The 20,257-nt window shown below is 35.6% G+C and overlaps 1 protein-coding gene across 4 annotated transcripts in view; it reads right to left on the minus strand.

Annotated features, from left to right (window-relative positions):
- ARHGAP5 (Rho GTPase activating protein 5) overlaps positions 1–20,257 on the minus strand; it is a 73,084-nt gene that overhangs the window by 17,827 nt on the left and 35,000 nt on the right. For 3 of the 4 annotated variants that reach the window (XM_033188315.1, XM_033188317.1, XM_033188316.1), the window contains exon 3: positions 18,735–18,882. In XM_033188315.1, coding sequence (XP_033044206.1) covers positions 18,735–18,882 — 148 coding nt within the window. The remainder of the gene's footprint in view (positions 1–18,734; positions 18,883–20,257) is intronic. The other variant, XM_033188318.1, reaches the window with a different exon arrangement.

Genomic DNA, 20,257 nt, shown 5'->3' on the forward strand with positions numbered 1-20,257 from the left:
GAGGAAACACTGTATGTTAGGACACAAAACAAGTTTAAATACATTTTAAAGGCCTGAAATAATACAGAATATGTTCTCTGATCACAAAGGAATGAAAACAGAAATAAGTAACAAAAGGAAAATTAATAAATATGTGAAAATTAAACAACTTTTTTTTTTTTTTGAGAAGGAGTCTTGCTCTGTCGCCCAGGCTGGAGTGCAGTGGCGTGATCTCGGCTCACTGCAAGCTCCGCCTCCTGGGTTCACGCCATTCTCCTGCCTCAGCCTCCCCAGTAGCTAGGACTACAGGTGCCCGCCACCAGGCCCGGCTAATTTTTTTTTTTTTTGTATTTTTAGTAGAGACGGGGTTTCACTGTCTTAGCCAGGATGGTCTGGATCTCCTGACTTCGTGATCCGCCCGCCTTGGCCTCCCAAAGTGCTGGAATTTCAGGCGTGAGCTACCGTGCCCGGCCAAACACATTCTTTAACAGCTAATGGAACAAAGAAGAAATTACAAATACAATTAGAAAATACTTTGACGTGAACAAAAAGAACAATATACCAAAACCTATGGGATGCAGCCAAAAGATTTTAGAGGGAAACCTGCATCTGTAAAAGCCTTCATTAAAAAAGATTTCATCTTTAAGGAACTAGGAAAAGAAGACCTAAAGCTAAACCTAAAGATTTCAACTTTAAGGAACTAGAAAAAGAAGACCTAAAGCTAAACCTAAAGCTACCAGAATGAAAGAAATAATAAAAATTAATATGCAGATAAAATAGAAAGTAGAAAAACAGGGAGAATCAAACAAAACCAAAAATTGGTTCTCTGAGAAGACTGATTAAATTGACAAACCCTTAGCTAGATTTACCAAGGGAAAAAAAAAGGAGACACCAATTACTAAAATCAGAATGAAAGTAGACACATTACTACTGAAATATACAGATAAAAAGGGTTACAAGAGAATACTATGAACAATTGTATGCCATCAAATTAGGTAAGTTAAATGAAATAAACAACTTTTTAGAAATACACCAACTACCAAAACTGATTCAAGAAATGGAAAATCTCAACAGATCTATAACAAATAATGAGATTGATCTAGTAATCAAAAGCTCACAAAAACAAAAAAGCCCAATACAAGATGTTTTCACTGAAGAATTATGCCAAACCCTTAAAAAAGTATTAACAATAACTGATCTCAAACTCTTCTAAAAAACAGAAAAGAAACACTTCCTATGAAGCTGTGACTACCCTAACGCCCCATAGCCAGATTAAAAACACAAAGTGAAAACTACAGGCCAATATCCCCTACATATACAGATTTTTAAAATCTTCAACAAAATACTACCAAACCAAATCAAGCAGAGTATTAAGAAGATTATACATCATGACCAAGTAGGATTTATCCAAAGAAAGCAAGGGTAGTTTGAAATATGGAAAACAATTAGTCTGATGGGCCACATTAATAGAATAAATTGGCAGGGGTTGGGGGGACCCATATGATCATCTCAACTGATGTAGAAAAAGCATTTGACAAAATTCATCACCCTTTCATGATAAAGTCACTTAAACTAGGAATAGAAAGTATCTTCTTCAACATGATCAAGGACATTTATGAAAAATCCACAGCTAATATACTTATTAGCTGTGATGAAATATGGTGAAAGAATCAGTTTTCCCCTAAGATCAAGAACAAAACGAGTATGTCTGTTTTTGCCACTTCCATTTAACATTACACTGGAGTTTTAGGCAAAGAAAAGTAAATAAATAATATCCAAGTTGGAAAAAAACGAAGTAAAATTATCCCTATTTACAGATTACATGACTTACATGCAGAAAATCCTAAAGAGTCAGCAAAAAATATTAGTAGAGTTGGCTAGCCGCAGTGGCTCACACCTGTAATCCCAGCACTTTGGGAGGCTGAGGCACGCAGATCACTTGAGCTCAGGAGTCCGAGACCAGTCTAGCCAACATGGTGAAACCCCATCTCTACTAAAAATATAAAAAGTAGCCAGGCGCAGTGGCATCCACCTGTAATCCCAGCTACTCAGGAAGCTGAGGCAGGAGAATTGCTTGAACCCAGGAGGTGGAGGTTGCAGTCAGCAGATATTGTACTACTGCACTCCAGCCTGGGTGACAGAGTGAGACTCTGCCTCAAAAAACAAAACAAAAAAACCACAAACAAACAAAAACTAGTAGAGTTAATACAAAATTCAGCAAAGTTGTAGGTTACAAGATCAACACATAAAAGTTAGCTGTATTTTTATACTCTAGCAATGAGCAATCTGAAGATGAAATCAAGAAAACAATTCCATTTACAACAGCATCCAAAAGAATAAAATACCTAGGAATAAATTTGACCAAGAAGGTACAACACTGGTACAATGAAAATGACAAAATAGTGTTGACAGAAACTAAAGATCTAAATAAAAGATATCCTGTGTTTGTGGATTGGACGGCGAAATTTTTGTTTGTTTTTTTTTTTTTTGAGATAAAGTCTCGCTCTTGTCCCTAAGCTGGAGTGCAATGGCATGATCTTGGCTCACCTCCACCTCCTGGGTTCAAGGGATTCTCCTATCTTAGCCTCCCGAGTAGCTGGGATTACAGGCGCCTGCCACCACTTCTGGCTAGTTTTTGTATTTTTAGTAGAGACGGGGTTTCACCATGTTGGCCAGGTTGGTCTCGAACTCCTGACCTCAGGTGATCCACCCACCTCGACCTCCCAAAGTGCTGGGATTACAGGCATGAGCCACCGCGCCCAGCCCGGAAGGCTAAATATTTTAAAATGGCAACTTCTACCCAAATTGTTCTACAGATTCAATGTAATTTTTATCAAAATCCAATTGGCTGTTTTTGCAGAAATGGAAAGGAAAATTCTCAAATTCACATTCAATTGCAGGAACCTCTGTAGCTAAAGGAATCTTGAAAAAGGAGAAAGAACCAAAGAACTCTATGCTTTCTGATTTCAAAACTTACTACAAAATTACAGTAACCAAAACAGTGTGGTACTAGCAAAGGACAATATACAGATCAATGGAATAGAATTGAGAGTCTAGAAATAAACCCATATATCTATGGCCAACTGATTTTCAACAAGGGTGTCAAGACCATTTAATGAGAAAAGGATACTCTGCAATAAATAGTGCAGAGACAGGTGAATATCCACATGCCTTAGAACGAATTTAGATCTCTACCTCATACTATATACAAAAATATATTAAAGACCTAAATGTAAGAGCAAACCCTATAAAACCTAGGGATAAAGGAAAAAGTGATAAATCTTCATGACTTTTATTTTGCCAATAAATTCTTATTTATGATGCCAAGAGCATGAGCAACAATATACATCCAATTCATTTAAAAATAAATTGGATTTCATTAACATTTAAAACTTTTATACATTAAAAGATATTATCAAGAAAGACAACCTACAGAATGGGAGAAAATATTTGCAAATCACTTATCTGATAAAAGTCCAGTACTAGGAAATACAAACAACTTAACAAAAGATAACCCAATTTAAAAACGGCAAAAGACTTAAAAAAAGAGTTCTTCAAAGAAGGTATACAAATGGCCAAGAAGCACATGAAAAGATGCTCCACATCATTAGTCAACAGCAAATGGAAATCAAAATCACAATTAGGTATTACTTCATATTTACTAAGGATGGCTATAATTTAAAAATGGAAAACAGCAAGTGTTGGTGAGGATGTGGAGAAAACGAAACACTTGTACATTGCTGACAAGAATGTAAAATAGTACAGCTACTGTAGAAAACAATGTGGTGGTGGTTCTCTACTAAGTTAAACATAGAATTACAATATGATCCAGCAATTCCACTCCTAGGCATATACTCTCAAGAACTCAAAACAGTACTAAAACAAATACTTATACACAAACGTTCACAGCAGCACTATTCACAATAGCCAAAAGAATGAAAACAATCCAAACATTTGTCAATGAATAAACGGATAAATGTGGTACAGCTATATAATGGAATTTATAAATCATAAAAAGAAATAACGTACTGATACAAGCTATAATGAGGGTAAGTCTAAATAATATGCTAAATGAAAGAGCCATACACAAAAGCTCACATTTTGTGATTTCAGAACATGAAATTCCCAGAATGAGCAATTTATAGAGAAAACAGATTGGTTGCAAGGGCTGTGAGAGGAGTGAACTGAGGAATGACTGTTTAATGGATACAGGATCTCCTTTTGGAGCAATTAAAATATTTTGCAACCAGAGGTGATGGCTGCACAACACTGTGAGTATACTAAATGCCTCTGAATTATATACTTTAAAATGATTAACCTTATGTTATATAAATTTTACCTCAAAATAATTCTAAAAGCCCATGCTGGGAAGAAAAAAACAAAACAAGAACTAATAGTAGATAAGCTTACTGAATCTAGTTCCCACTGAATTAAAAGTACATTCTTATGTTTGATATAAGTATAAAGACTACAGAAGGAGGTCCATGAGTAAATGGTAAAAATCATATTTCAAGAAAACTGCACAATGCAATATGCATTTTAACACAGTAAAACATATCCTACATTCATCAGTTATCAAAAATTAAATAATTATTTGGTAATGTAAAATTAAAAATTAACTAGGCACTATGTTCACTATACTGTACTCATCAGATTCTCTCTTCTGGAAATTTGGAATTAGAATTCCAAGATACCTGGTTAGGCTTAGCATGTGGTTAAAACTTAGACCTAAAATTTGGCCGGGAGTGGTGGCTTGCACATGTAATCCCAGCACTTTGGGAGGCCAAGGTGGGTGGATCATCTGAGGTTAGGAGGTTGAGACCAGCCTGGCCAACATGGTGAAATCCTGTCTCTACTTCAAAAATTAGCTGGGTGTGGTGGCATGCGCCTGTAATCCCAGCTACTCGGGAGGCTGAGGCAGGAGAACTGCTTGAACCTGGGAGGCAGAGGTTGCAGTGAGGTGAGATCACGCCACTGCGCTCCAGCCTGGCCAACAGAAAGAGACTCCGCCTCAAACAAAGAAACAACTTAGACCTAAAAATCTAGGATCTGTGAACAGACCAGGTGAGTCTAGACAAAGAAAAGACAGAGAAGTGAAAAGAGAACACTGCCTGGTTCTGGCCCAATAGATGAGTTGCTTTCAGCTTCTCTAAGGTACCTTCATTCCAGTTAAATGTAATTTTCGCATTAGTGTTTGCTGACTAGCAACTAAAATAATTTAAACCAAAAAAGCCTCAAATCCAGAGCAATGAAAGTTTGGTCTTTTTTCTTTCTAGGCACTCAATACTTTTTAGTAGGAAAAATATTTGGGAGTGATGAGACAACTGGATTGGAAGGAACAAAATAAATGCTATAATATACTGAGTCTTCCCTGTAAAACAGATGTTAAGACAAATATTGCTAGGAATGGACAAGGATGGGCAATTAATGGTATGTGGGCACAATGGGTAAAAAAGATTAGCGAGATACCTGAGGCCTGGACAACTGGGAGAATTAAATATGAGATGAAATATAAGAACACTATGGAATGTGAGAGATAAAGATCTGGGAGTCATTCTTGTAAATGTGATGGCTCAGGCCCAATAGCAAAGTAAATCAGATACGCATAAATGACATCAACAGTAAATGGAACGGCTATAAATTACTCAAACTAAAGATGTACTCAGGAGAAACAAAAGATAAACACATGAAGACATACTATGATGAGACATTGTGATATTTTGATTTCAAACAAGATTTAATGTTCCTTAAGTGCCTACTATGTGCTGTGTTTACAGTACATATGTGTGATACAATATATTGTTACATAAAATATATTGTCCCTGATATTGTATAGTTCAATAGGCCAGCTATTTTGAGTTTTACAACAACAGCTGAAGTAAATGTGCTCATGCTGTTTTTAATGATGCATTACTAATGGGGCTTCACTTAAGCTAAGTGAAGTGAGATTTTTCACACGCTAAAAAGCTGATAGGGATGAAGTAACATCAATAGAGCACGAGTTTTTTGCGGTGATACTTGACATTTCAGGCACAATGCCATTACAGGAATAAGATGAAAGGCAGTATTTTCTTTTCTCAATTTATCAAAAACGAGTTTCTTAAAATTCCATGTGGGGAGGGGGATATATATATTATTACGAGTTCAGTTTACTGAACTGAAAAGTGTCACTACTTTCTAGTCAAATAAATTTAAGAATATTCTGCAAAAAAAAAAAGGCTTTGAATTTTCAAAAAATATAAGTGACATGAAAACATACACACAAGATTAGAAAACTATTCTAGATTAAAGAAGACCAAAGAAGTATGACAAGAAAAGTAATACATAATCGTTGCTTGGATCTTGGATTGATACAACAAAAAAGCTCTAAGAGGACACTGTTGAGACAATTGGGATAATTTGAATACAGATATTATATTAGACAATAGAATTGTATCAATATTAAATTTCCTAAACATGGTATTTATTTTGCAGTTATGTGAAAAGAATGCCCTTGTTAGTGGGGAAATCTATGCTAAATGACTTTGAGGTGAAGTGTCATGCCATTTTTAACTGAATTTCACATTGTTCGGCACCTCCCACCAAACTCCCAAAAAGTTAGAGAAGAACTGTGGTAAAAAGTTTACTTGGTGAAGCTAGGTAAGGGTAAACAAATGCTCAATAATATTATTCTTGTAACATTTCTAAGGATCCCAAAATTTTGAAAAATGTGAGAAAATAAAGAAAAACAGGTTGGGCGTGGAGGCTCATGCCTGTAATCCCAGCACTTTGGGAGGCTGAGACAGGCGGATCACAAGGCCAGGAGTTCGAGACCAGCCTGGCCAATATGGTGAAATCCCAACTCTACTAAAAATACAAAAATTAGTGGGGTATGGCGGTGCGTGCCTGTAGTCTCAGCTCACTCAGGAGGCTGAGGCAAGAGAATCGCTTCAACCCAGGAGGCAGAAGTTGCAGTGAGCCGAGATTACACCACTGCACTCCAGACTGGGTGACAAAGCAAGACTCCATCTCAAAAAAAATAAATCCCGGGCTGGGCGTGGTGGCTCACACCTGTAATTCCAGCACTTTGGGAGGCCGAGGTGGAAGGAAGACTTGAGGTCGAGTTCGAGACCAGCCTGGCAACATGATGAAACCCCTTCTCTACTAAAAAAAACATCCAAAAATTAGCCAGGTGTGATAGCGGGCACCTGTAATCCCAGCTATTCAGGAGGCTGAGGCACAAGAATCACTTGAACCTGGGAGGTAGAGAGGCTGCAGTGAGCCGAGATCACGCCACTACACTCCAGCCTAGGGTACAGAGAGAGACTCCTTCTCAAAAAAAAAAAAAACCCTTATGAACGCAAGGGATTCAACAAACAAATTTACTAGGTAAACTGGAAATATAAGATGATTATCTAAGCTGCTTAAGATATGTGGAGATACATATATATATTTATTTCAGAGGCAGAGTCTCCGTCTCACTTTGTTACCCAGGCTGGAATGCAGTACTGTGATCATGGCTCACTGCAACCTCGAATTCCTGGGATCAGGCAATCCTTTCGCCTTGGCTTCCCAAAAGTACTGGTATTACAGGTGTGAGCTGCTGTGCCTGGAAGTGTGGTCATACAGTCCAAGTGAACTGCATGGTTTGTTTTTCTATAGCCATGATCCCCTGTTCTGTTTCAAACACAGAGTAACCAGAGGGTTTAACCAAAGTTGAGGTTTTGCCAAGTGAACAAAATGGTGGAAGTTTTGAGGAAGTATGCAAGGGAGTAAACATAAAAACTGATTGAAAAACATCCAGACAAGATAGGGCAGGAGAAACAAGGGATTGATATTTAGTGAAAAAGTGTTGTAGTGATACAAAAAAAAAAAGAGGGGGAGTTCTTGAAAGCATCAAGTGGGAAAGCTGAAGTTTAAACAAAGAGGTTTTACTTAAGGAAGTTGTATTTACATTAGCAATAACACAAAGATTCATTCATCCATTTTCATCCCATATTGATGTGGTGAAACTACACACAAGTTTTAGACCAATATACAAAGAATGCTATTAATGTTTATCCTTCTAATCCACTTTTACCAAAAATATAACTGCTATGCTTTAAAGATAGAGTCTCTGTTTCTTTATAATTCATCTGTAACAGTGGGGCGTTCCAGATTAACTGTAACCACATGCAAATAAAAATTCTGGCAAATAGAGTAATACCTCACCTATCTGGAATTTGGTCACCTGATCATCTACTCTATCACAACTGAAAAAAAATGGGAACAGAAAGGACTACGAATAGCCAATAAGATGTCACAAAGCCTTTCCACTAAAATTTATTATTTCACTTGTAAGAGAAACACCTTAGGTTTTTCCACAGATTCTATTTAACCTAACCAAAAGCACAATTTAACTCTGCCATATGTCTTCCTAACTCACAGCAGATGAGAAGTTGCAAACTGGAAAAGCAAAAATGAGATACACAGTAGCAGGAGGTATACTGACAATAAAGCAGGAGGCTGAAAAACTAAAAATGCAGAAAAAAATTTAGAAAGCGTAAGTCTCTAACACAGGAATGCCTCAATAGATTCTGAAGACAGCACGTTTTTAAAACCAGGGAACACTGTCATTAAATATACCATTCTAAAAGTAGAAACACTTCCTAACTCCTATGAGGTCAGTAGCATCCTGACATTAAAGCTAGACAAAAACACCACAAGAAAACAAAACAGACCAGTATCTTTTATGAATATAGATACAAAAGTCTTCAACAAAATACTAGCAAATAGAATCTAACAGCATATTAAAGGGATTATATACCATAACCCCAAAAGCATTTATTCCAGGAATGCAAGGGGGTTTAATATAAGAAAAAGCAATCCATGTAATACATCGATAAATGAAAGAAAAGAAAAGTAACATGATTATCTCAACTGACACAGAAAAATAATTCAATAAAATCCAATGCCCTTTCATAATAATAATCACTGTCATCACTCAACAAACTAGGAATGAAAGGTAGTATGAGTTGAATTTTGCCTCCTAAAAAGGTATGTTGAAATCTTAACCCCCAATACCTTAGAAGGTGATCTTATTTGGAATAGGATCATTGCAGATGTAGTTAGTTAAGGTAAGATGTGGTCATACTGGAGTAGGGTGGGGTCCTTAACCCAACACAACTGATGTCCTTATGAAAAGAAGAGAAAACACACACACACACACACACCTGCACGTGCACGCACATGGAGAATGCCAAAGGCAGAGATTGTAGTAATACAGCGGCAAACCATGGAACACTAAGGATTGACAGCCACCACCGGAAGCAAGAAAGAGGCAAGGAAGGTTTACCTAGAGTCTCAGAGGGAGCACGGCCCTGCTGACACCTCGCTTTCAGACTTCTAGCTTTCAGAACTGGGAGACAATAAATATCTGTTCTTTAAAGCTATCCACCTTGCAGGACTTCACTATGGCAGCCACAAGAAAATAAGACAGAAAGGAACTTCCTCAACATGACAAAGAACATTAAAACCCACAGCTGATATCATACTCCATGATGAAAGAATAAAAGCTTCCCCTGAGATAAGGAACAAGACAAGGGTGTGCTCCTTTCACAACTGCTATTCGACATTGCACTGGAAGTTCAAGCCACAGCAATTAGGCAAGACAGAGAAACAGAAAGCATTGAGATTGGAAAGTAAAGGTATCCCTATTCACAGAAGACAAACATATATAAAACCCCCAAATAAACACAAAAAATAGAGCTAATAATTTGGCAAAATTTCAGGATACAAGATCAACACACAAAAATCAGTTCTACATACCGCCATAAACATTCTGAAAATTAAACTAAGTAAATTCCATTTACAATAACATTCCAATAAAATACCTAGGAATAAATTTAACCAGGGCAAGACTTGAACACTGAAAACTACAAAACAGTACTGAAAGAAATTAAAGACTTAAATAAAAAAGACATCAAGCATTCATGGATTCAAAGACTTAATATTGCAAAAATCACAATACTGCCAAAGAAACCTACTTGGTGATTAAATGGAATCCTTTTCAAAAGGGGTAAGACAGCTAGAATTAAAACATACACAGAACACATACAAGTGTTGGCAAAAACATGGAGAAATTTGAACTCCTGCACATTGCTAGTGGGAAGTAAAATGGTGTATCCACTGTGGAAACAATTTGACAGTCCCTCAAAAAGTTAAACACAGAATTACCATATGATCCAGTATTCTACCCCTAGGTACCCCAAATAATTGAAAACAGGTACTTGAACGAATCGTTGTACACATGAATGTTCACAGCAGACTGTTCACAATAGCCAAAAGGTGGAAATAACCCAAATGTCCACCAAACAACGATTGAATAAGCAAAATGTGTGTGTGTGCAAGTATGTATGTATATACACATAGTGATACATGTTACAACACAGATGAACCTCAAAACAATAATGCTAAGAAGCAGAACAAAAAGTCATACATTATGTGATTCTACTGATATGAAATATCCAGAATCAGTAAATTCAGAGAGACATAAAGCAGACTGGTTACTGCCAGGGACTGGAGTAGGGGGAAAACAAGAAGTAACTGCTTAATGTGTACAAGGTTTTCTTCGGGGTAAATGAAAATGTTCTGGAACTAGATGAGGTGGTGGTTATCCAACATTGTGAATATACTACCTGCCACTGAACTGTACACTTCAAAATGGTTAGTTTTATGTTATTTATGAAGTGCACCTCAGAAAAAGCAATGTAAAAAAATCATTCTCACTCAAATGTTGATAATCATGCTTCTTTCTTATTACAATTTTTCTTCTCCCTAGTGTTTTAGGGCTCCACTCTTGTATAGCCTGTTTGCACTGTGAACATTTCTTCCCACCCTAGATGTCTAACCTGAATTATGTCAACATATAGCTTTCATTAATATCTAGACACTGACAATTACTAAAATCATATCTAAAGACAAAACCACTTTCTAGAGATCCATAGTCATATATACAACTGAGTCTCAGGCTTTTATATGTACCACAGGCACCTTGGAAGATTTAACACGTCGAAACATGAATCCACTATGAAACTGCCATTTCTTATTATAACTTCTATTTTCATTAACGGAATGCCATCTACAGTTACCCTAATACAGCAATCTGAGAGGCACTTCTGAGCCCTCTTTCAACCCAATATCTATCAGGTTTATCATCCTTATTAACTCTTCAATAAGACCTATTATTCCTTTCTCTTCAGTTGCTCTCTTCCGCACTATCCCTTTTTGTCTACTGTAAACTTATTACCAATATTTCAAGGGTCATTTCCCAACTGGAACCTAGCACAACTTATTAAGATAGTACTATTATAAAAATAAGGACATATGCTTCCACCATGATGCCCTGATTGCTATGGAAATTGCCCTTCCACAGTAAAAAACTAAAGACTCAAAAAATTATATGAAACACCAGTTTTCAGACACTGAACACTGATCAATGAACATGAACACTAATCACAGTTCAGAACCACGATCCATGAGGGAAAAAGCAGCGAATGAGGCAAGCTGTCTGAATGCCCCAACGTAATGTCTGGAGAGTTTTGAGATGGTAGTTAGTGATGGGAGGTGGAATCACAATGGTCTACCAAAGCTGAGGAGATACGGGAGTTCGGAAAGACTGAGAAGCCTAGAATTTGTGGGATAGAATACCAAAAAGATGAAGAAATACACAGAGAAAGAGTATCAGATATGCAGAAGAGTCTCTGGGTTCTCTGGTTGAATACTGCACATGTATGAGATAAAACTTCCTGAGGCCAAGAGCTGAGAATAATTCAAGTTTTATTCTCAGAAAACCTTTTAATATATGGGGCATAGGGTCAAACCTCATTTTATTGTAGGTATAAACAAGTATCAGAATAAAGGCTGCTTTAGATCTGCCATACAAACTTACAATCCATCTTAGAAAGGACCAAACTGATTCACAAGATACTTAACATATGAAAAAACAAATCAAACATTTTTTCTTTTTCTCCACCAGCCAAGCAGAAGCACCGAGCAAATCTAACATTCTTTAAAGAAACACTAGTAACATCATCCAATAAAAATTCAGAAGACTAAATAATATAAAATTCAGAATTCTGACATCAAAACTATCAAAACAAGAAGCAGAAAAATATAACCCACAAAACAACAAAAACAACAGAAAGAGACCCAGAAATGATATACGACAGAATTAGTAAACCAAAAATCTTAAAATAGCTATTATAAATCGTATATGCCCAAAGACACATATACACAGGAAAACATCAATATAATGGGTATAGAAATGAATACATAAAAAGAAAGACTTAAATGGCATTTCTACATTTGGCCATACAGAAAAAAAAAGTTTTAAACAATTCCTAGAGGTCTAATATACGAATAAGGAGTGGGAAATGGAAGAAGAGAAAAAAATACTTCAGGAAATAATGGCCCAAATTTTCCAAATTCGAAAATATAAACTAAGAGAGCTAAGATGCTCCAGAAACCTCAAGCAGATGTAGTTTTTTTAAAACACACATACTAAGATTAAAATTATGTGATAATTTTATTATTTTTAATAAAATTGCTGAAAACTAGAGAGAATAATCTTGAAGTAGTTGGGAGTTGAGGGAAAAAAGAGAATACATCACAGTCAGAAGAACACAGATAAGAATGACAGCAGAAATATCATTAGGTATGAGATATCATAATAAGTAGTCTTTAAAGAGATGAATGAAAAGGAAAAAAAAAAACAACATCAGCCTAAAACTCTATACCCAGAAGAACAAAGTTTGAAACAGTCACATTTCTTGATTTCAAAACGTATACAAAACAATAATGAAAACAGACAGATAACAGCATTTAGAAGACTAAATAATAATCTAAAATAAAAAATAATCTAAAACTAAATAATCCAACAATTCCACTCTAAGTATATACCCAAGAGGTGAAAACATATGTCTACACACAAACTCTGACAGTAATGTTCACAGCAGCACTCTTCACAAGAGTTAAAAAGTAGAAACAAACCAAGTGGCCATCAATGGATAATTATTCAGCAATAAAAAGAAATTAAGTACTGATAGACATACAGATCAACAGAATATAAGTGAGTCCAGAAATAAACCTTCACATTTATGGTCAACTGATTTTGAACAACTGTGCCAAGGTAATTCAGTAAAATAGTCTTTTTAATAAATAATGCTTATAAAATGGATATCCACATGCAAAAGAATCAAGCTGGAACCTTTCCTTAAACCACACACAAAAATTAAGTCAAAATGGATCACAGACCTAAATGTATGTGCTAAAACCATTAAAACTCTTGGAAGATAGATAAATCTTTGTGACCCTGGATTAGGCAAAAACCTTCTCAGACACGACATCATGCATATGGTAACAAAATTTTAGAAACAGACAAAACATACTTCATCAAAATTGAAAACTTTATGCTTCAGAGCATATCATCAAGAAATTGTACAAAACTACCCACAGAATGGGGAATATTTTAGCAAATCATATTTGTAAACAATTTGTATCCAAAATATACAAAGAGCCCTTAAACTCAACAGTAAGACAAACAATCCAACTAAAAAGTGGGCAAAGGATCTGAATAGATATTTCTTCAGAGATATATACAAAAAGCCAATAAAGCACTTAAAAAGATGTTCTGCATCATTAGTCATCAGGGAAATGCAAATCAAAATTATATGAGATACATTTCACATTACCACTTACTTGACTATAATCAAAAAGAAAAATAAACATCGGCAAAATGTGGAGAAATTGGAACTCACACTGCTGATGGGAATGTCAAGTGGTGTCACCTCTCTGAAACAGTCTGGTAGTTCCTTAAAAGGTTAAACATAGATCTAACAATTTCACTCTAAGTATATACCCAAGAGGTGAAAACATATGTCTACACACAAACTCTGACAGTAATGTTCACAGCAGCAGTCTTCACAAGAGTTAAAAAGTGAAACAAACCAAGTGGCCATCAATGGATAATTATTCAGCAATAAAAATAAATTAAGTACTGATAGATGATACAATATGAATAACTCGAAAACTATGTTAAATGAAAGAAGCCAATCACAAAAGACCACATTATGTATGATTCAATTTATATGAAATATCCAGGAATAGGCAAGTCTGTAAAGGCAGAAATTGATGGGGGGTGAGAGTGGGGAATAGAAAGTGATTGCTTAATCAGTATACTATTTCTTCTTGGGATGATGAAAATGTTCTAAAATTGATTGTGCTGATGCTGGTACAACTCTGTGAATAAACTACACTTTAAATGGGTGTATTGTATAACGTGAATTATATTTCAATTAAGCTATTACATAAAAGAATTCCAATCTAAGAAAGTATCTTTCAAAAACAAGGACAACAATCTGTTTAAAGCAAAAATTATAAACATGTATTGTGATTTTAAAACATTATAGATTTAAAATGTATAACAACAGAACAAGGCATGAAGGAAGTATATTGTTCTAAGGTTCTTATAAAACACATTAAAGTGGTATATCACTTGAAGGTAAACTATAAAGATGTATACCACATAAGAAATGAAGATCTATAAAAGCATAAGTAAAGAAAAAGATATATCACAAACACTACTCAAAGGAAAAAACATTGGCTGTATTAATACTAGGCAAAGTAGACTTCAGAACAAAAAATATGGCAAAACATAAAAAGAAATGCTTTATAATGATGATACATCAGTTCGTAAGACAATGCTGGCCAGGCACGGTGGCTCACACCTATAATCCCAGCACTTTGGGGGACTCAGATGGTAAGACTGCTTGAGCTCAGGAGTTTGAGACCAGGCTGGGGAAAATGGCAAAACCCTGTCTCTACTAAAACCAAAAAAGTTGACTGGGTGTGGTGGCAGTCCCAGCTATTTGGGAGGCTGAGGTGGGAGGATTGCCTGAGTCAGGGAGGTGGAGGTCGCAGCTAGCTGAGATTACACCTCTGCACTTCAGCCTGGGTGTTAGAGAGAGAACCTTGTCTCAAAAAAAAAAAAAAAAAAAAAGACATAATCCCAAATGTGTATGAAATTAACAGATCTTCAAAATACATGATGTAAAATCTAATAGAAGTGAAAGAAGAAACACACAATCTACAATCATGATTGCAGATTTCAACAGCATTCCTTAATTTTACAAAAGTAAATAAGAAAAATAGGATATACAAGACTTGCCCAACAGGCTCAAAGAATTTGATCTGACATTTATAGAACTCTTCACACTATAATAAACATTCAGTTCAAGGTCTCATTAAACTATTCAAAAGAGACCATATTCTGGGCCATAAAACAAGTCTCAATAAACTTAACCTGGAATCAAACTCTTTGTTTTTCAAATGCAAAATAATTAAACTAGAAATGAACAAAAAAAGATGTGGAAAACCACCAAATATTTAGAAATCTAGTAACCGATGGGTTAAATTGTTTTTTTGAAAAAGGGAAATTACAAAGTATTTTGAATTAAACAAAAATGGAACACAACATATCTATATGGAATACAGCTAAAACAACGCTTAGAGGAAAATCTGGACCATTAAATATTTACAGTGGAAAAGAAAACTGGTCTAACACAGTAATCTAGATTTCTATTTTAAGAAACTTCAGAGAAACCAAAGAAGAAAGAAACAAGAAGTAGAATTCAATAAATTAAAAAATGGGGAAAAAAAGGAAAATCAATAAAAGCAAAAGCTGGTTCTTTGAAGTGATCAATAAAATTGATAAACCTCAACCATACCAAAAGACACAATTTAGTAACATCAGGGTAGAAAGACATCACTACAGATGCTACAAGGCACTAAAAGAAAAAGGAATTTTATTAAAAACCTTGGCAATTTAGATGAACGCATTCCTCAAAACACACAAACAACCAATGCTTACTCAAGAAGAAATAAAAAATCTGAATAGCCCTATATCTACTAAAGAAATTTAAATTAAAAACCTCCTCACGAACAAATTCCAGGTCAAAATCATTTCACTGGTGAATTCTACTAAAATTAAAGAAAGAAATATTACCAATTCTACACAAACTCTTCCAGAAAATAAACTTAATCTATGATGCCAGCTTTTTAGTCTGATATCAACCAGACAAAGACATCGCAAGAAAAGAAAACTACAGACTAAAATCCTTCATTTTAGAAAATGAATTCAGCAATATATATAAAAAGGATAAAACATGACCAAGTGGTATTTATCCCAGGGATGTAAGGTTAGTTTAACATGTGAAAATCAATGTAATTCACCATCCACAGCAAAAAACAATCATTAAGATAACCTCAACAGATACAGAAAACCACCTGCCAAAATCAACACCTATTTTGTATAAAAACTCAGCAAACTGGGAAGGTTATAGTACTTTCTCAACCAGATAAAGTTCATCTACAAAAATCCAACAGCTAACATTATACTTAATAATAAAAGACCAGATGCTTTTGGGGGTGATGAAAATAACTTAAATCTTGATTGTGGTGGCAATTATATGACTATAGATTATAAAAATTCATACTGTACAATTCAAATTAGTGAATTTTATTGTATGTAAATTATATCAATAAAGCTGATTTTTTAAACTGTCAATATTTTCTCCAGGGTTGTTCAAGAAAGGTTAGTCTTTTAAACAAGAGGACTGATTATAACAACACAATTACTGATCATTTATATCACTACATCTAAGGATCTATAAACAGCAAAATATCACAATTTTTAAGTAATGGGTATCTGCAATATATTTACAAGTTGAACTTTAAATATAAGATGGTTATGCTAGTCCATTTTGAGAGCTGTAAATTGATGAAATTTAGATGAAATGAACGAATTCCTCAAAAGACACCAACAACCTCGTAGGCAATTAGGAATTTCTGCTAAAACCACTTAGTAGTTTTAAAATTAGTAATAAAATCAAGCAATATATTACAATGACAACAAAAGAACTAGTTTAATCTTTTATTCTATTCTATGGTCTATGTAATCTTTCTACCAAAGTACTTAAATATATAAATTACCTGAGAGTTGACCTAAACTAATTCAAGTTGTGTTAAGAATTGGACTAGACCTGCATTTTATCCTATATTTGGAATTCATTTCTTTTCCTCAAACTGAATCACTCAATTACTATGAAATTTTCATGAAACAGAAATTTTAAATAATAAATATACAAAACACTAATCTATAATTTTATGATTGCTTTTCAATCACTAAAGGAGAGTATTTTCTATTTGTTCAGTTGTATCCCTACGCTTAATTATAATACTAGAGAAAATGAGAATTCTTTAAATCCAAAGCAGGAAGTTAGTATTTTAAGAACCTTTGCATTTCTGCTACATTAAAGATGGACAGAAAAATAGACAAAAAATTTATCTAATAACACTTCTCAAGTATTTCTTGAAGGGAAAAATAAATGATAAAGAGCATATCCAAATGTAGCCTCTATAAATTAACACTTATTAACTGAAGGCAGAAGACACATGCCATTTCAACTACAAAACTAGTGGATAATGTAATTTCTTTTTCTTTATTTTTTGAGATGGAGTCTCATTCTGTCACCAGGCTGGAGTGCAGTGGCGCAATCTCGGCTCACTGTAACCTTCACCTCCCGGGTTCAAGCAATTCTCCTGCCTCAGCCTCCCAAGTAGCTGGGACTACAAGCACGCACCACCATACCCAGCTAATTTTTGTAATTTTAGTAGAGATGTGGTTTCACCATGTTGGCCAGGATGGTCTCGATCTCCTGAGCTTGTGATCCACCCGCCTCGGCCTCCCAAAGTGCTGGGATTACAGGCGTGAGCCACTGTGCATTCTATCCTCTTATTAAGACTGAAAGTCAACATTCCTTACCAAATAGATAACTGAATATATATACAACTTAGTTGATAAACCAAAGGGCAAGGTGTACATGTGAATAAATATGAGCATGATTTTTTAGCGACGACAAGAGTATCCTACTTTGTTTTTTAAACAATGCTTATCTATCAAGGGATCATTAGTAACAAATAAAGCCAAAACTGACTTAGCTCATGTTTTCAAGCCATTAAAATGTGTAGTACATTCAGTCACTAAGGTTTCATGGTTAACTCGTGTTCATTTTAAATGCACTCAAAAACAATCTTCTGTCTCTATTTTCCACCTGTAACTTGCCTCTTTTTTTAGTTTTGAGATTACATGAGGCAAAGTAAACATAACAGCAGGTTTGCTTTTAAAATAACGAGGATATCTACGCATTCCTTAAAAATACAACACAAATTATATAAATGTCAAGCTAGAACTGTTGAATAAACAGTAGCATCACAAATAGAACAAGCTGCCTTTTACACATTTACAACTATTGCTGTAAGTTTTAAAAAAAAAATCCATGTGTAAAATGGGTAATGCAAGTAAACAGTATTGGACTTAAAAATGTGGAACACTTCCAAATTATTCAAACCATAACTGTATCTCTTCATTAAATAGCGTAACTTAATAAAGTTATTCTAAATCCCAGAATAAGGTAAGCTTAACATTTTAGTATTCAATTTAGCCATTTATTACTTCAAGAGAAGTCCAATAAAAGCATTATTGGTCAACAACAAAAACTTCTTTCAAATATCAGATGGTTACCTGATCAGATGGAGTTAACATAAAACAATCCTAATAATGAAAACTATATACCGCTTTCAAATTTTACTTTTAACAAATCACAAACGTTTGACAAACTATTGGTGTATCAAAAGTGAAATTTAAAATCAAATCTCTTGCAATGATTCTTCTATCCTACCTGTATCTTCAATAAATTCCACACATTTCTCAACAAATAGTGGTATGGGCTTCTCAGCTGTAACCAGATCCTGGAGGGGCATCCCAAAGTAATTACTTTCCCAATTTCTACGTGTTGGTGGATTGAAGTTCTTAGTTTTCTTTTTCTGCTATAAGAAAACATATTTAAGTTAACACTATTAAAATTGATTTCAGAATAATAGTAATAAGCAATGTAAATACACAGTTCGGATCAAAAGAAAAATTATAAAGCCACATCCAACCTAAATGTCCACCAATATGACTCACTAAATAAATTTTGCCAGAAGTAGCAACTTGATTGGAGACGTAAGTGAACAGAAAAAAATGGCTTATTGGAAGAAAATGTTCTCTTTGAAAAATAACAGAAGACTTGATAGGTCGGGAGACATTAGAAAATATCACTTTTCAATGCCAACACAAGGGACACACTAGGGGTAAGCAATACCTGATTCAGTTTAGGTGTGATATAGTAATTTCATTTGGTCTCTGGAGGCAGGTCCAAGTCAGTTTTTTGTGTCTATTTATATTTGTAAGAACATAAGAGTTCTAATTATTGATTGTATAATGATGCTATATAACTCCATGAACCGTCCATCATTTGTCCCTTATTTTTCCATTTTTTTCCTACCTACTGATGCTTTTTATTTTTTAGAGATGGAGTCTTGCTCTGTCGCCCAGGCTGGAGTGCAGTGGCGCGATCTCAGCTCACTGCAAGCTCCGCCCTTCTCCTCCTCAGCCTCCCGAGTAGCTGGGACTACAGGCGCCCGCCACCACGCCCGGCTAATTTTTGTATTTTTAGTAGAGAGGGGGTTTCACCATGTTAGGATGGTCTTGATCTCCTGACCTCGTGATCCACCCACCTTGGCCTCCCAAAGTGCTGGGATTATAGGCGTAAGCTACTGCGCCCATCAGTTTTTTATTTTTTTTATTTTTAGACTGAATCTTGCTCTATTACCCAGGTTGGAGAAGAGTGGCGCAATCTCGGCTCACTGCAACCTCTGCCTCCCGGGTTCAAGCAATTCTCCTGCCTCAGCCTTCCAAGTACCTGGGATTACAGGCATGCACCACCATGCCTGGCTAATTTTTTTTTGTATTTTTAGTAGAGATGGGGTTTCACCATGTTGGCCAGGCTGGTCTCATGATTCGCCTGCCTCAGCCTCCCCAAATGCTGGGACTACATGCATGAGCCACAGCGCCCAGTCAATGGCTTTTTTTTTTTTTTTCTTTTTTTGCGAGGAAGTCTGGCTGCCACCCAGGCTGGAGTGCAGTGGTGCGATCTCGGCTCACTGTGGAACACCTCCCGGGTTCACACCATTCTCCTGCCTCAGCCTACTGAGTAGCTGGGACTACAGGTGCCCACCACCATGCCCGGCTAATTTTTTTGTATTTTTTTTAGTAGAGATGCGGTTTCACCGTGTTAGTCAGGATGGTCTCGATCTCCTGACCTCGTGATCCACCCGCCTTGGCCTCCCAAAGTGCTGGTAATACAGGCGCGAGCCACCG

The sequence above is a fragment of the Trachypithecus francoisi genome, unplaced genomic scaffold (assembly GCF_009764315.1).
Source record: "Trachypithecus francoisi isolate TF-2019V2 unplaced genomic scaffold, Tfra_2.0 Lachesis_group3, whole genome shotgun sequence".
Taxonomy (NCBI): domain Eukaryota; kingdom Metazoa; phylum Chordata; class Mammalia; order Primates; family Cercopithecidae; genus Trachypithecus; species Trachypithecus francoisi.